The following is a 17,121-nucleotide window of genomic DNA, read 5'->3' on the forward strand; positions in this document are numbered from 1 at the left end:
TGCAGGCATTTCCTTTATTACTCACTTCTGCAGAAGGATGTCTTGTGAAAGACAGTCAGTGAAGTTGAAGGCTAGCCTACGGTTTGTGTTATCTCCTAAATTTTGGTAGGGTGCAATACCTCCCTTGGGTCCCTTCCTCAGAGTTTGTTTCCATTGGGCAGATGTCAGCTGGGTCTGTTGCAGAGAGACAGTGAGGCAGCTCTTGAGCTAGCAGGAATTCCTTGGACTGGAATTAGAGCCAAAAAAGATGTGTACAGGAAAATTGAAAACACTACTAAGCAAGCATGTGGAAGGAAGCAATGTTAACAGCTTTCATTTGGAAAACACTATGCATTTTCATTTTGGCCCGGGCTCAGAGAAGGGAAACAAAAGAGTAGCCAAAATAAATGCCCTCCTGTCTGCCAGGAAATGGTGGTGGAGGGTGACTTAAGATGGTCTGTTTAGCTGTCACTGCATTTTGTGCGTTTGTCTGATTTTATTTTTATTTTTAGCAAGACAACAGAATATTCACACCCATTGCGCACAGGAGCCAGGCAGCTGGGAGCTGCTGCTCTGTCACTGTGTTGGCCCTGCTGGCACAAAACAATGAAACCTCAGTGATCAATAAATATTGTATTGACTGGTAGAAGAAAACATATATTAACTTTGGCATTTCCGTCCAGCTGCAAATAAGCAAATAGAAAATGCCTGCCATGTGCTATAATTTTCATTGGAAGACATTTGCAGCTAGTCCTGTGTAAACACTGGTAGATTCAGGGAGCACTTGGAGGTTATTTCCTGTAATAAATATCACAAGGACATCTTTGAAAAGGACACTGGAATAATTTTCTCTGAAAGTCATTTCTGTCCCTATTTTACTTTCATGAGCTTCAATTTGTATATTTTGGGTGGCCTAGACTTAACACTTACATTTTCATTTTGTTTGTGTTTGTTTATGTTCTCATTCAGTTCTCTCTTTTTTGAGAAGAGACCACTTTTAGAAAGAGTAGAAATAGTGTGAAAGCATCAGAATACTCTGTCAAAGTATTTGAAGTAGCCCTCCCGTTTCCGATGTTCCTCCGCATACGAGTGTAAACATTTGAGACCAGACTGCCATGTGAATGATAGCACTGGTTTCAGATGGATTATAACACACTTAGAACAAGCGTTTATTGGCAGTTCGCTTCCAGTATGAGTCAGGAGTTAACCAGTTATTGTCCAAAGGCAGATGTGGGAATTTTGTTACAAAATCCACATATGTAGGCCAGGTTCTCTATATTATTGTTCTGTTTTGTTTTGTTGGTTAGTTTTTGGTTTTTTGTTGTTTTTTTTTTTTTTTTCTGAAGAGAAGACTTTGGATCCAGATTTTCCAGTGTGAGTGGATTAACCTGATTGCCTGGGAGAACAAATGTTAGATTCTCATCCTGTTAATGCTTGTATATGCTGAAGGGACTTAGTGGCATTAGAGCACAAACTCTTAGAAATAAATCAGGATTTTTTCCTCTATTGCAAAGTATTGCTTTATACAGCCAAATACAGGATCTGCAACTGCTAGTAATAAACCTCCACTTCAAAACTGTGAACCCCAAATCCATGATAATGGATAAATAGAACTTGATTTGTCAAACTGTTGTCTAAACAACCAGAATATTGTTTTTCTATCACTGTATAGTTTTGATATCACAGGCTTTGTGGCTTAGTAATGGTTGCGCAGTCTGACCCCTTAAGACTGAAGGATTTCAGTGATGAGTTAGTAGCCTTATATCTCATTTTATTTCTCAGGAAAGTTTAAAGGCAATTAATTTTTAAATTATAGCCATTTTTAATTATTTATGATCTTGGCTTTGTTTGATCCTGAAGGCCAGACCTTGACAGCAATTGGACAGTAATAAGAGAACAGATCCAGATGGAATCCATGGTTCTCAAGGGACTTCTCCCAAATACCAAATATCAGTTTGCGGTCCGAGCAGCAAACTCCCATGGATCCAGCCCCGCCAGTGCACCGAGCGACATCATCCGAACGTTCAGTGAGTAGAACCACCTTTTGGTAAATAAAGCAATATGAAAACAAAGTGTATCTGTAAATAAAGTGTATCTGGGCTAGCCTGTGGAGGTCTGCTGGTGGAAAGAGTAGCTCTCCAAGCACAGGCACCCCCAGTCTGACACCTCTCAGTCCTGTCCGTGGAGCTTGCAGCATCCTGTAAAAGTCAAGTCACAAGGATTTTAAAAGCTCAAGGCAGAAGTGCTCTCATACCATTTCTCTGTTCTGGAGGTCATTGCCAGATATTCTTGGATTGCTACGTCCTGAATTTTTTGCTGGCTTCATGCACACTGATAAGTGGCTGTCATGGGGAGAAATGAGAGAGATAAGTCTGTTATTAATGCTTTTTTCTGTTCTTTGAAACTCAACTGTGTTTATTACATTTCTAATTTAAACAACTTGGAAAGACCAAAGCAAATGTATACTGTTTTCTGAGGAGTAAAGCACAGTAATGAAAATAATAATATAAACAAGTAAGCAACCCTTTTTGATCAGAAGCTGCATAGCAAAAATATTAGGTAAAAATGCATTCAAACGTACTTGAATAATCACAACTTGTTAACAATTATTTTCACATTTGTGTAGCAATGTACATCATGCACATTGCAATAAGGCATAGGTCCTGTGCATGTCTCCTGATGACCTTCCTCGGGGTACAATCCTCTGTCAGTACTAGTGTTTCTGTGGGCTGACTTTGAGGTGCTGTTGCTCCTCATCACCCTCAAAGTCATAGCTGTATGTGAGAATCTCAACCAAACCAACACAGACCATGGGAATTGTACAAATCACATTTCTCGCACAGTGGAAAATCCAGTATCGCTGTGGTGGTTTCACCCACAGCTAAGACCATGTGGTCTTGCACTCACTTCCACCCCTGCCCTGCCACCGCATTGAGATGGGAAGAGGAATACAGCAAAGGGCTCCTGCATTGAAATGAGGACAGAGATGGCTCACTCACCAATTATGGGCACAGGCAAAACACACTCAACTTGGGGAAGAAAAATCACTTTAATTTGTTACCAATCAGAGTAGCACAATGAGACATAACAACTACATCCTAAGGCACCTTCCCCCACCTCTCCCTTCTTCTTGGGCTCAAATCACTTTGCTCCCGATTTCTCTACCTTCTCCCCACCAGGAACACAGGGGAAAGGGAATGGGAGTTGCAGTCAGTTTATCTATGTCGCTCTTTCCAGCATGGAGTGTCTCCTGGGGGATACTAAAGTCCAGAAACAAAGTGTCATGGACTTCTTCGGGCACAGCTCCCAGCTCCAGCATGGGGATGTCTGTAGGCTGCAGACAGGCCTCTGGTCCAGCACAGCTCCTCCATCCTTCCTTGGCTTGGGGGGTCCGCCCCACATCGTTCCCCCCCACCCTTCCCTCTGGCACTGCATGCCTCCAGTGTCTCAATTTAGTTACAACTGCCCTTGGGCTTGGCTTTCTGTTCCAGGATGCTCTCCTCCTAGTTTAGGCTGATGGTCGTCTTTTGTTCAGATCGATGGCCTCTCCTTAGGATTGTCTCTTTTCAAAACCAGTTTTTCCCTCATAAATATGGATTCAAAGAGGCATTTCCCTATTGCTAATTGGCTCAGCCTGGGCTGGAGGTGGGTCTTCCTCGGAACCAGGGGAGCTTCGTGAAGCTTCTCGCAGGGGCCATCACCGTAGCCCCTTCCCCCACTACCAGAACCAGCCCCCTCATGCAATGAACCCACAGTCACAGAGTGGATGCAGGAAGCAGAGCCAAGGCTGTCAGGGTATGGGGACTAACTGAGCTATATCCTTAATGTGCCAACCTTTTTATTGTCTTTAGAAGGTCTCGGTGCTTTTAGGTTCTGGTTTTGAAGGCATTTATAGAGGACAGAATACCATGCAGGAAAAATGCCTGGATATATTTTAGCAGATTAATGAGCTATAAAAAGGAGCCACAAAACTGATGTTTTCTTCATTTCTCACCTACACACTCAATTGCAGATCATTTTTAATTAACTGGTAGAAAATAAGCAGCTGATATTCAGGTAGGACTGTGAGATCTGCAAGAAGAATTGCATGCTGCAGAAACATCCTTAGTGATCCACCAATTTAACCCGCTAAGGATTTATTTCTAAATTGCCTCCCTGTCTTGGAATCCCTTGTTTTCATTGACTCTTACATGGAAGTTTCCATTCTTTTTTCCCCTCTGTTATCAAATTCACACTCTGTATACATAAACACTGATTTCTGGAGAGGTTCCTAGGGAACATGAGCTTGACTCTCTGTGCCTGGATCAGATCTAGAAAGTAGATGTATTGTGCATGTTGCACTGCTCTCTGAATAGGCTCAAAAACTCTGTGCCTGTCGATGGTAGGCACATGGGTGCTGCTGTGGCTGAGAGGTTGGTCTCCCTGCACAAAGGGGCTGGCTGGGTTTGAGGGAGACCCTCATGAACAGGCAGAACTCCTGCAGCCCGGAGCCATGTCATGTCTGTGATGTGCTCCAGCCCCGCACTAGGGTCGCTTGTATGTAAGGCTAAGCTAGCAAACTCTGGGTCCTTTGGTAAATGCAAATGTGGTTCCTTTGCCAGTCTGCTCTTAGTTTCCAGGGAGGATTTTGAAAATAGGCTTAAAAACAACATATAGCCACTATCCATGAAAGCCTGCGTTATCTTGTGGATATCCGTCTTCATAATAATCAGGTTTTTGCAGAGCAAGGAGTGGTGTTCAAAGGCAGCAAAGGATGCATGCCTTTGGAAGTAAGTCCTGTGTCTTTCTGGAAACAGAAGTGTAACTGAGTATAGCAGTTCTCACTTGGCTTTAGTGGTGATGTCTGTGGAAGAAACTAGTTGATGTTAACCAGATACACAATTACATTGTGCATTAGTAGAAAAGCTAAACTTCTGTTCTGAAAAAATTTCTTGATTAAAGCCATGCATAGCCTGAACACTTCCTGAACATTTATTTTTCATCAAAACACTAAAAAACTCTGAAAAGTGATTTAAACTACTGGCAAGTTAAATGTCACAAAAAAAAAAAAAGCATGCTAAGTTTAAGGGTAACCGCCTAGAACTTAATCCTAGTTCACATGATGTATCTTCAGGTACTTTCCCTTTGTAGTATCCAGAAAGCCAATGGTTACCTTCCTTGGCCCAGTTAATCTTTTACTTTAGTTGCTCAGGTATAGACATTCGGTGCATTTGAGGTCCCCTAGGTCCTGTGGTTTTCAGCTGTCACTGCAGGAGGGCATATTTCTCACGCGCATCTCCCAGTCACTTGGCAGTCCTCTGGGGATGTCTCAGGTACCGTAATGTGTCTCAGATGGCACCAGATGCTTGAATCCTGCAAAGTGCCAGCAGATACCTCTTAGTCACCTATGAGTGCTGGAAGGGTGTCAGACAGTTAGCATGTCTGAAAATTATGCACCTCTGCTCTTTGGGGTGCACATTGTAGGAATTACTACCTTTATTTTTAAAATGGTGCCTCCTCCCATGTAAACAGTTAAACATGCCACAGATATTTTATGCTATTTTCTGAGTGCCTGTATATTCCTCAGAAATACCTGAAATATCTTAGGAAGTTGGCAGAGTCCATACAATGTCTGTCTCCTTTGCCTTACACTTAATCCACATAGTGCTAGCACTAAGGTCCTTGGTGTGTTTGGATTTAAAAAAAAAAATGTGGCTTTGTGCTTGTATATCCTGGATTTTTATACTTGTTTTGCAATAATTAGTACTTTCCTGATGCTTATTTTAACTGAAAGACAAATTTCCAGCATTACGTCAAATACTGTGGACCTTCAGGATCCATGTTGTATTGCACAGGGTCTCTTGCAGTTCTAGACAGGCTGAGACAGAGGTGAGTCCTGCAGACACTGAGTCCACGCTACTTGGGGATATTTTCTCATGGGCTATATCTCATTCTCACAGGTAATTCTCTCATTTTGGTTTTCAAAGGTGACTGGCTTTGCAGTACTCTTGACTGCATTGTTTCAGGTCAGCATAGGAAACTGTCGTCTTTGCTAAAATGTTCCTCTGAAGGGTTGCTGACAGTATCACCTGATGTGGCAGACCTCCCAAGGTCTGTGCAAGTAGAACATGTGGCCTTGATTATAAGCAGTTTCCCCCTTACCTAGTGAAAAATGTATGTTTGGTTTATGTTACATTCTCCATTTTCAGGGAGGAAAGAGAGGGCAAGTTTCCCCAAGGGTTCTCATTTATTTGTGATTTGGTTTCATTTTTTTTCAAGAGGGAAATTATGTAATAAATCAATTTTTGTTGTCTTTCTTAATTGCAGATGCAGGTTGCAGTTATTTCACTTATATAGTTGGGTTTTTTTGCTGTATCAAATCTTTCAATGTGTCATGGACAATTTACTTGGAAAAAAAAGGTTTCACGTATCAGGTTTAGTAACAACAAAATAAACTGTCCCAAAGAATCAAACAAACAAAGTGTCATCACCTGCATCGCTTAAATACCCTTCATTGCCAGGGGAAACAGATGGGGTTTGCACTGTGCCTGGAAGGTCACCAGCCTTGGGCTTTGCCAGACTGACAGAGGAAGCGTCTTCTGTTAAAAATACCCTCCTGCTTCTCTCTACAGCAAACGTGACAGAAGTGGCTGCTTAATCTGGGTACATCCCTTCCTCTGGTCCTGGCTGTCACCGCCACATTCATACTGAGTAAGGCATTGCCACAGGGGCTTAAATATTCTGCGTGGTGCTTGAATATGTCTGCTGAGGCTCAGGCACAGGAAAAGGGCAGTCCCTTGGGCCCAAACCTTGATGCAAACGATGGTGATGTGTCTTGGAGATAGCAAACAGAGGTTTTCCACAGAATTGTTTCCCACAGATCTCCAAAGGCTTTACAAAGGCAGTGTTCATATTAATACAGACAGGGACAAAAAGCAAGAGACAGGCTAAGCAATATGCAGTGTCTCACTGTAGGTCACTGACAAGAATAAAACTCAGATTAAAATGCCCCTGGTGTATATTGGATTTAGACCCATGAGGGGTTCTGCAAGAAGGTGATCAGTCTGTTAACAGTTGCATTCAATCTGCCTGTGTTGCAGTGCCCAGTGGTCTGCCTCCTACACCCTCCCGTATCTCCTGATAGGTGTGCTGGTGGCCATCTAATCAGCAAAACAAAAGTTTGTGTGGCTTTCTGTTTGTTTTGAGAAATATTTCTTTGGTATAACTTAATCCCTGATTATTTGGAAAGAAGCTGTCTAAAGTTCATGACCCCCCACAGGTTTTCCAATTAATTATAAAACGGGATTATGGGACCTCGTAAAGGAACTTAAATGGGTTTCATCTCCTTGGGCACTGAAACACTGATTTGATTAAATATAGCATACTTATAATCTCTGTAGCCATTGTTTTGGTATTTGCAGAGTACCACTTCACTTAATTGTCCTTGATTTGCCACTCATTATGAGATGAGCTCTCCACCAAAGATACACAGTGCTCTTAAGACTTGGGCTCACATGGGGTTTTCTTTACAAAGTTGTGTTAGCTTCTCTCCTGTTTTGCAGTTCTGTTGAATCACATCACATGTGGGTATCATGTCACATCCAAACACCAAACAAGGCAGAGCAAGGCAACTGAGAAGCCAGTGGGCTGTTAGATGGTCTCATAATTTGTGTGTGTACTCATCTGTATAAATTGAGGCATAGTTAGAAGAGAGTATGTCTCCATGTCTTCATTTCTCCCAGCTGCGTTACGCGTTACCAAAAACTGCTCATGGATCAGCAGGTAGAGTAATGTACCATGTGCTGTCTGAAACTCGGAGTGAGGGGGAGTGATAGCAGAGATCTGGGGCCATATTAGAGACCTGTGGATATTATGACACCTTCCAAAGTTATACTTTTCCTGGAGATACCAAACTTAACGCCCTGAAGGTCTTTGAAGAGGGGCCTCAAAGCAGTCTTTTCTACCAGCCACAATAAGCTGTACCTTCTTTGCTGTCTCCAGGCTCTAAATGTTGTACTAGTTCAATAAGGTGAAAGGAGTCACACTCTGGTTTAAAATAGTGGGTACAGGTCATCTCCTAACATCTTCTGTTGGAAAAGCATGGCATATTTTTGTCTGCCAGATGGAAGAGGCACACCTTCTGCTTGGGGAATTGCCTGTCTCTCCTAAGTTAGTAGGTCTTATTGCATGCTGGTGGCTATTGATGTAGTTTTGTGATAGCTTCACTCAAATCAGGAGAGTTACACTTCAGTAAAACTGGCGTGGCATTAAAGTAATATCTATACATCTAAGCAAGTGTGCATATCTGCATGTTAATTCAAGATACTTCACTCCTGCCATCCTTATTCAACTTAAAACCTATTAAGTCAACAGAAAGTTCAGTTGAGAAGAGAAAAAATGTGTCAGAATTTTGCCCACAACAGATGTTTATTTTGTAGCTTGTGACCTCTAAATTAGAAAATGAATTCTGTGTATCACTGCTTGTTTGAATACAGATTAGATTATTTTCCTTGACACATGGTCGTGATTTTTCCTTTCCTTTTCCCAGTTTAGCTTTATGGCTTCTGTTACTCTTAGATAAGTTACAGTTTCATCCATTAGAAGAACTAAATTAGTTCTGAAATAAGTATAAAGGCGATAAGTAATATTACAGACCTGACTTAAAAGCAACGGTATACTAGTGAGCTTAAAGTTGTTGCATCTGCTTGGAGCTCAGTTAGTGTTGGGCTCTGCTTTGTTCATAGAATTTCTGTTAAACTCCGAGTCACATTTATAATTTTTATGTTTGAGGTTTTGCACACTGAAATTCTTTTGTAAAAATGTATGTCATATAAAATCATTGTTGCCAAAGAAGGAGATTCTGATGCAGTGATGGAGGGAAGAGGTTGACCTTGCAGTTGGAAATGAATACTGTGAGTAAGAGGTTTTGCCCACATTTTGATAGTATCTGTTGTTTTCTGTAATGAATGCAGGACTGAGACCAGTTCATAAATATAAAGTCTATTCCTCCAATAGTAATCCTATGCCTATGCCTTTGCAGTCACCAGCAGAAGTAATCTGGATGTAGTTTGTCCAGTTGGCCTCTTATTACCAGTCATAAAGCTATGAGTGCTCTGCTTAGCTCAGTTGGTAGAATTCTGTGCTGAATAATTATGTTTCATATACAGTTAACTTGTATTATTTACAGATTATTAGGTATACATGTTAGAGTAGAAAGGTTTATACATGTTCTCTCCCAGCCTAGCATTGTTGTTTCGGCTGCAAATGTGTATGCCTCATTACCTCTACTCATTTGTCTCTGATTTTTCTGTATGCTGATGTAACATGTAAAGCCCGTTGGTAAGTGATTCCCACTGAGCACGTGGTGGGCGGCCAATTAGCCAGCCAGGGCACGCATTTGTATCTGGTGCACATATGCTTAATTTCGTAACTATCTGCCAGGATTTCTGGGTTAAAGTCACGGCAAAGGAAGAGAGAGTACAATAAGACTTAGACAAGCACTCTCCTGCCTGAATCAAGTCAGTGAGATATTTTTCCTTTATACTCCACCAAGGTGGGAGATGTCTGACCCCAGTTAGACTGGCTCAAAAAAGCCCTATAGCACTGTGCCCACATTGCTCCCTCTGAAAGTCTGCTGAGCCTTGTTAGCTTTGGCTGGCTCCATTGAGTTGTTCAGTGGTGGTAGTGAAGCCCTCACTACCATCAAGTGGCATTTTCTGGCTTGTCAGGTCTCTTTTCCACAGACAGCCACTGCCCAGCAAGACTTTGCATCTCTGCATGTTGCAATGTGAAGGACCTGCTAATTTATGAGAAAATATGGGCTGCTTGTGGCTGCTAAAATAAACAAGCACACCTGGTCAGCCTGTACAGAGGCTTTGTAAAACAGGGATTACCTGTGCTGTTTTTAAGTGACCGTAAAGGATTTTATGGAAATTTTATGGAAAAGGTAAATGTATGCAGTTTGTTGTTTTAATGGTTATCAATTGTTTGTCTATTCTTAACCTTGATGAAATGACAAGTAGCGATATTGATACAGTTACCTGTATTATCTTTCTTCATGACTTCTGGTAAATTTTAATAGCTAAAAAGCGTAAACCATTGTTTAAGCAGAATTTGCTATGTTAAGTGCAAAATAACACAGATATGTTCTATGAGGACCCTCTTCCTGCTCCCAGCCTGGAGTCCTTCACAGCATGGTTCAGCACTCCAGGGAGAGGCAGGAGCAATTATGCACATGAAAAACACATGATGTTTGTGCACTTTTCTTTTTTTGAGGTGCTGAATTGTGTTTTTAAAAATAGCCTAAAAATATGCTTAGGATGGTAACATCAGGAGCATTGGAGGCAGTGGAAGCAGATAAAATTGTAAGCAGAGTGTGCCAGAAAAGCCCTACCTAGATGCATCTCTTCTGCTGTTCCAGTTATCTGGTCACCAGTAGGGCACATACAGGACTATGTATTTACAAAAGGGAAAAGTTTGATCTAAAAACAGTAGAGTTATTAAAATGTTGTCCATGCCAAGGAAGTTCAGAACTGTTCTCCTGGAAGAATGATGGATAAAAGTCAGTTTGCAGTGGGAGACCTCGGCTTTGCCTGCTTTGTTTAGGAATCACAGTAAGTGACTAAATTAAGGTCTACACTTTGTTTTAAGTTGCATGTGTATTTCTTGAACAGTGTCTCTTATCTTCAGGCTGACAGTTTCATTAACTGTACAGGATTAACATTAACACCACTTCAGATTTCAGTATGGTAAGATCTGAGTTGCTGTGTGTAAAGAGAAAAAAAATATATGAACTGAATGTGCTGGTTGTGTCTTTTTAGGCTCTGAGGAGTTAGGAAGTGGAAGCTATGGGCATCGGTATATTACAGACACAGTGACTGGTGATGATGATGGATTTGATATCGATGATTCAGACTACGACATTTACATAGAAGAGGTAAATTTCAAGATTCCACTTTGGCATTTGTGTTTTCTTTATAACATCAATACTTTAAGGTGTCTGATCTTGTCAGGAAGTTTACTATAGGATATTATTTGCTTGGACATAATAATATGGTTGTTTCTTTTTCTATGGTGTGGATGAATTTACTGTTTCACATCCCTGTCTTGGGAGGCATCAATTTCATTTCCATGTAGCATTTTAGGTTTTACTGAATTTGTGTTTCTTTATTTCCTTTCAGCTCAGACCGCTTCCTGCTATCAAAGGAGGCAACAGAAAATTTCTGGTTGAAACTAAGGTCACACCAGGGTCTAGTTCCAGGCTCCTGTCACGGGTCCTTACAACCACGTCTGAAGCCACTACTTCTACTCCCACCACGACACAGTCTTCAATCACAGAGAGGGAGACTACGGCTTGGGCAGCAAGGAGGGGTGGCATGTCTTCTGCAACACGCCTCTTTGATCTCTCCTGTGATGAGACCATCTGTTCTGCAGACAGCTTTTGCGTCAATGACTATGACCGTGGTGGCTCACGCTGCCACTGCAACTTGGGAAAAGGAGGAGAGACCTGTGCAGAAGGTAGGTTTCTGCGTGCCCACCGCTGCTGGCTTCTCTTCAGAGTCAGGAGCAGCTCCGTGATGAACCAGCTAAAGTGCATTTTGGGAATAGCTGGCTGGCCAAAATGGATCCCTAAGGACAGCAGCATTTTCCATGTCCCAGTTCAGATGTTGGCCTCTTTGCTACGTGTGAAGAAGTTATTCTTTAATAAAGCTGAATGCGGACCCCATGTGAAGGTGCACAAGGGAAGTTAATCCTCTTTCCACCACCTAAGAGTGGGAAGGTGGTGGAACCAGGTATGTTGGTAGGCACACAGGTCTGACAGGGTCCAGTCATGACATCCACAGCTTCCAGCAGGGACATTCAGCCCTTTGTTGACCCTTGCCTTTTGCCTGCAGCTGAAGCCCTGAACCATCTGCATTTCCAGTGTGGTCCATCAGATGATGCTGATACTGAAGCAGGGATGTGAGACAGAGCTCCCATTGTAAAACCATCTCCAGAGGAGGCTTTCCCTGTGGTCTATAGGGCAGAAATGCTAGAGTGGTGGCCACAGCACTCATGTCAGGCAGTCTGGGGCAGGGGAGGAACGAGACCCGCTCCTCAGTTCAGAAGGGGTCAATGTGAGGAAGTGTGGTTGTCAGGACTTGCCATGCATCCTCTCACCTCTCTGCAGGGAAGCTCAGCCAGGGCAAGAGCTTGCTGAGCTGAAGGAGACTGTCCTCCTTCTCCTTCACTTGCCACCTTCCTATCTTCCCCCTCTGCAGACCTAGCCTTGCCCTTTCTCTGAGTCTGTTGTTGAGCCCATCACCCAGATAGCCAGTCCAACTCACTCACCAGGCCATAAGCAGGTCACTTTTCCCCCCCCCAGAGTTATTTTTCTTCTGATTTAGTGACCAAACGGTCAGATGAATGCCAGAGCTTGTGCAAAGCAAGTGTCTGATTTCTTGTAGCGGTGCTGTCACACTAACTAAGAAAGAGCTGATCCATCCCTCTGCATGCTCATCTAATCTGTCAAGGCCCTGCCACACAGCAGAGCATCAGGGACACATGTTTCTTCTGCAGGCTTGTTTAGACATTTGTGATGTACAGCACGGTGCATCAGGCATACAGACACTGAGTGTGTTTGATTTTCTCCTCCTGGTGCTGGAGTAAAGAGAGCTCATTCTAAAAAGAGTTTGTTGTGGCTCAGCCACATGGAACAGCTGCAGATGTGATTTTGGGCCTTGATCAAGTATGAAAAGTTGAGGGTTTATTTGAACTGACATAACTGTACACAACTTGTGGACTGAGTTTGTTAACGTTAGTCCAAAACCACCATTTTTCACAAGGGAGTGTGTTATTCCTTGGTAAGCAGTAGCATCCTGTACCAATATTCCCTTGTACTGAATTTCTCCACAGCAGCCAATATTGTTAAATAGTTATTAATCTGAATGAAAACAGACTTTTATTTACAGCCAACAGCTGCATGGCACTCTGGTCCAGTCAGTTCTGCTTGTGATCAGGATATGAGCTAATTGCTGTCTGCTGCGGTTGCATTCAGGTTTATAGCACTGGTTCTCTTCACCTCAGCCTAAAATATATGCCTTGCAAACAAAAAAGCTGAGAGCTGTGTATCCAGATACAAATATGCAAGGAAAACCTACTCAGTATTCAAATAGCAAAGGAGAATAAGACTCCTTATCCTTCCTTCCTCATTAGACTTAGACCCACTGCAAAAATAAGAATTCAGGCCTGAACCTATGTCTTTCCTCAGAGCTTCTTAGGAAAATGAGCTGCAAAGGTATCAGTAAGACATCTCTCTGATTTTCTTTTTCTGTGCTGAAGCCAGGATGGTCCTCTACCGTAAGACAACAAAGGATGAGGATTGATAATGCCAGCTGACAAGAGCAATATGAAGGGCCACTGTTGCAGCCAGGGATGCAGAGATGCCTGCAGGACTTTCTTCTCCCCATCACTCCCTTTACCTTCTATCCTGATCTGACCAGAGGGAAGCTCTGGAAGCTGCTGGGCTCTTGTGAGCCATCCAAAGATTCTGTGGATGCTGGACACAGCAGCTATGGAGCAGCAGTGACTAATGCAGTGTGGAGTCTGGCCACATTTCCCGCATATGTTTTTATAGTCCTGCAAAACAGAAAATTACTTTGTTGCCTCTGTTTTAAATGAATTCTTAAAAGGAGATAAATATAAAGTAGATGGGTTCTGTCTTCTGTAACAGGGATGAAAATCTGGAGAAAGTTCTACTGAAGCCAGTGATTAAACTGTCAAGCTGTATTTGGCCCTCAGTATCCTGTTTCTTTCCAAGTTCACCAGGTCCTTGGGAATAAAAGAATTAGTTGTGAAAGGGGGTAGGAGAACAAGGCAGTAGGTTAACTGATTGTTGACTACTGATGACTAGTGGTTGTCTCTGGAAGAACCCTGCCTTGCATTTTCATTTGATGCTATCTCATGCTAAATGTGTATCTTGATTTTTATGAGGGAGAAAACTGCTAAATAACATGCTTCTGTCTTTCAGATATTATTATCCAGTACCCTCAGTTCTTTGGCTACTCATACATCACTTTTGAACCACTGAAAAACTCCTATCAGACATTTCAAATTACCCTTGAATTCAGGGTAAGTTTAAGAAATTCCAAGCTCACATAGGAGCTTTGAATTTTATTCACTTGTTCTGATGATGTGGACAATAACTTAGTTTCAGTGTAGCTTATAATGTAATTGTAGTGAACCTGTGCATAATCTTCATCTCTAAGGACCTGACTTCACCTTCAATGAATGGTAATGAAGTAGGTAAAATGAGCTAAAATGTTTACATCCATTATTGGTAGGCAGTGCATGAGAGAATCCCTCAGACTAGTAGTACTGGCATGGCAGACTAACGACAAGGTACATTTGCAAGGTTATAACCATGTGAATGAGCAACAGGATCACCTGGAATTTTGTGAATTACTGTTTGGAAGTGGCGTGCAGTATCTTTGCATATAAGAAACTGTGATCTTGTTGTACTACGCAAAATACTGCCCTATATCCAGGGTTCCTTTCCCATTCTGCAGGATTTAAGTAGGCATTAATTTCCACCTCTGAAGCTTGGGACACTGACTACTAATACATACAAGATACCGGACTACTCTAACTACAGTTCTGAAGCATACATCCCACAATGACTTGTGTTAGTGCCATCTGTGTGTTACGGCTGGAGCTGCCTGTAAGGGAGGGTGGCTGAGCTCTCGGATGCACCCTTGCTCCCACGAAAGGCAGACTTGCCAGCATCCCAGACTAGGTGTGAGGCTTTCAGTAGAGTAGCCACAGTCTGTTGCCTCATGTGGTGATCTGACACTCCTCTGGCAATTTGTCAGCTTAAAATGCAGGATGGATGTGAAAAGCCACTGTGTCAGCTGCTATGCATGTATGGAGAAATCCTACCTGTGCAGGTTGTTTGGCTTGAAAAGAGTCAGGCTCACTCAACACATGAAGCAGGGTGTGTGTGTATTCATGTGCTGCAAGTCTGATGTGTGTACACTTAACAGGCTTGCTCAGACATCCTTGCTAGACTTTGTGCTCAGAGGTCTCATATGGGACATGTCTGACAGTCTTTAATGCTTTCAGGCTTGTTTTTAGGTCTGATAGTATCATAGTGTAAGTAGAAGAGATGTTCTTAAACTACTTAAGCATTAAGGCAATGTTTTTCTAGGTTCTTCAAATGCAGTATCCAAAACTGATTAACCAATTTCTGATTCTACAAATTAAAAACTCCATCTGAAAAATGCTGTCCCTTTTCTGGAGAGAAATATCCCAGTGCTGCTTGCATTTATCTGTCACTGTGAGGCTTAGACTTTAATTTTTCATGTTGATGCTGTGATTGCAGGCTGAATCAGAAGATGGTTTGCTGCTATACTGTGGAGAAAATGAACACGGTCGTGGTGATTTTATGTCACTAGCAATCATCAGACGTAGTCTCCAGTTCAGGTAAAACCTCGACCCTAAATCTGATGTAAAGAGAAAGAGCCATTGCTGCCTCTTGAGACTTGCTATATGTGATGAATATCTTTCGTGTCTTTGACTTCTGCCCCATGCAGTGCACAGAATAGACACTATTACTTCATTTAACAGTTCTTCAATATTTTTTTTTTCTCTCATCCTTCTTTAGTGAGTGAACATGTGCCCTGTTGAACTCTTTTTATTCAGATCTTGGTGCAAAGGCAAAATAATCAGTTTTCTTGAAGGCATTAGTCTGGGACTCATTGCTATGTTACCAGAAGTGCTAGTGAGCCACTGCACTTGCTAAGTTTATGCTGTATCACATTCACAGCAAAAGAACCTGCAGATAACATAGCAAAATAAAGGATTTAATGCCAACAGGGGCCCTGGAACTTCATCTTATATCCCTTGTTTAGATGGATGTTGCAGCTTTTTAAATTAAGATGGATGGGGTTTCTTGCAGTCCCATAGATATGAAACATGTGAAAGAGTATCTCAAGGATCTCCTTACTTGGGAGGGTGAGTCCTCTGGAAGTGGGGAGTAACAAAGTGGGTGATAGGCCTTAGTTGTGTTTCTATTCACCCACACCAGACAGCAGTCAGAGAAAATGGCAGGTTTTGTGCACATTCAGCTCCACAGAGACTCTCCTGGAGGTCTCCTTGTCAATCAGTACTGAGTTTCATATAGAATTGTGGCGTTATTAATGTAGCACTGGCTTTCACCAGGGAGCTAGATAAATTCCCAAGAGGAATTACTGTGATAGCAGGAGCTCAGATTGTAATACCCTCCATCTTGAAACAGTTTCAGCTGTTGGCAGGCTTTGCAATGCCCTTGGTGTGGCCAGAGGATGCAAAATCTTCTCCCTGGTAAAAAGACAGATAATGAAGTTTGAAACTTAGAACAGGTCATATATAGACCTGCTGGCTAATTTTCCTGTGGTCTGCTAATATGCAATGTGAAACACAGAGGTTCCCAGGAGCAAAGGGACTATTTGGAGTCTAAAGACAACTTTCAGTTATTTGCTTAATGTAATTTTGTCACAGTGCCCTCTCTGTATCATGCTCCCAGGTTCAACTGTGGCACTGGAGTTGCAGTCATAACAAGTGAAAACAAAATCAAGCTGGGGAACTGGCACAGTGTCATGTTGTTCAGAGACGGGGTGAATGGCTGGCTCAGGATGGACAATGATGCTCCAGTGACAGGAGAATCTCAGGTAGGTGGTCATGCACCTGCAGCTTGACCTTGGCCTCTCAAGATTATGAAGACATGGTTTCTTACCAGAAGAAGTCTGATCAGATTTAAAAGATACATTTTTATTTATCAGAATCGGTGCATTTAGTGAACCAGGATCAGTACACACCTTACTCTTCCACATACGTAGTCTAGAAATCAGATAGATAAGTATCCCAGCACTGAATCCCATCAGAGTTTCTATATTGTCCTCCATGCTTGCTCTGCTGCCCTTCTATTACACTTTATTAGTCTCAGATACAGGCTGCTGTTAAAAGTTTTCCAGGATTTACAGCTGCTGTCCCTCAGTGCTTTCTTTTTCAAGCCTCAGGGAGCTACTCTGCTTCCTCAGCCAGAAAAATTAGACGCATATGTGTATATATATTTATGTATAAGAAGCATATAGCCACACAAGGTTTGTATACAGAGGTGTAATTACATGTACCATGGACATAGATTTA

At 42.2% G+C, this 17,121-nt stretch overlaps 1 protein-coding gene across 1 annotated transcript in view; it reads left to right on the forward strand.

Moving 5' to 3' along the window:
- Nucleotides 1-16,643, forward strand: part of LOC104530787 (pikachurin-like) — a gene marked incomplete at its 3' end in the record, with an annotated part of 32,170 nt that extends 15,527 nt beyond the window's left edge. Inside the window, exons 6-11 of the mRNA XM_010175477.1 lie at nt 1,840-2,006; nt 10,779-10,894; nt 11,139-11,475; nt 13,967-14,067; nt 15,317-15,417; nt 16,499-16,643. Coding sequence (XP_010173779.1) covers nt 1,840-2,006; nt 10,779-10,894; nt 11,139-11,475; nt 13,967-14,067; nt 15,317-15,417; nt 16,499-16,643 — 967 coding nt within the window. The remainder of the gene's footprint in view (nt 1-1,839; nt 2,007-10,778; nt 10,895-11,138; nt 11,476-13,966; nt 14,068-15,316; nt 15,418-16,498) is intronic.
- Nucleotides 16,644-17,121: the final 478 nt, after the last annotated feature.

This window comes from Antrostomus carolinensis, unplaced genomic scaffold (genome assembly GCF_000700745.2).
Source record: "Antrostomus carolinensis isolate BGI_N321 unplaced genomic scaffold, ASM70074v2 scaffold21979, whole genome shotgun sequence".
NCBI lineage: Eukaryota > Metazoa > Chordata > Aves > Caprimulgiformes > Caprimulgidae > Antrostomus > Antrostomus carolinensis.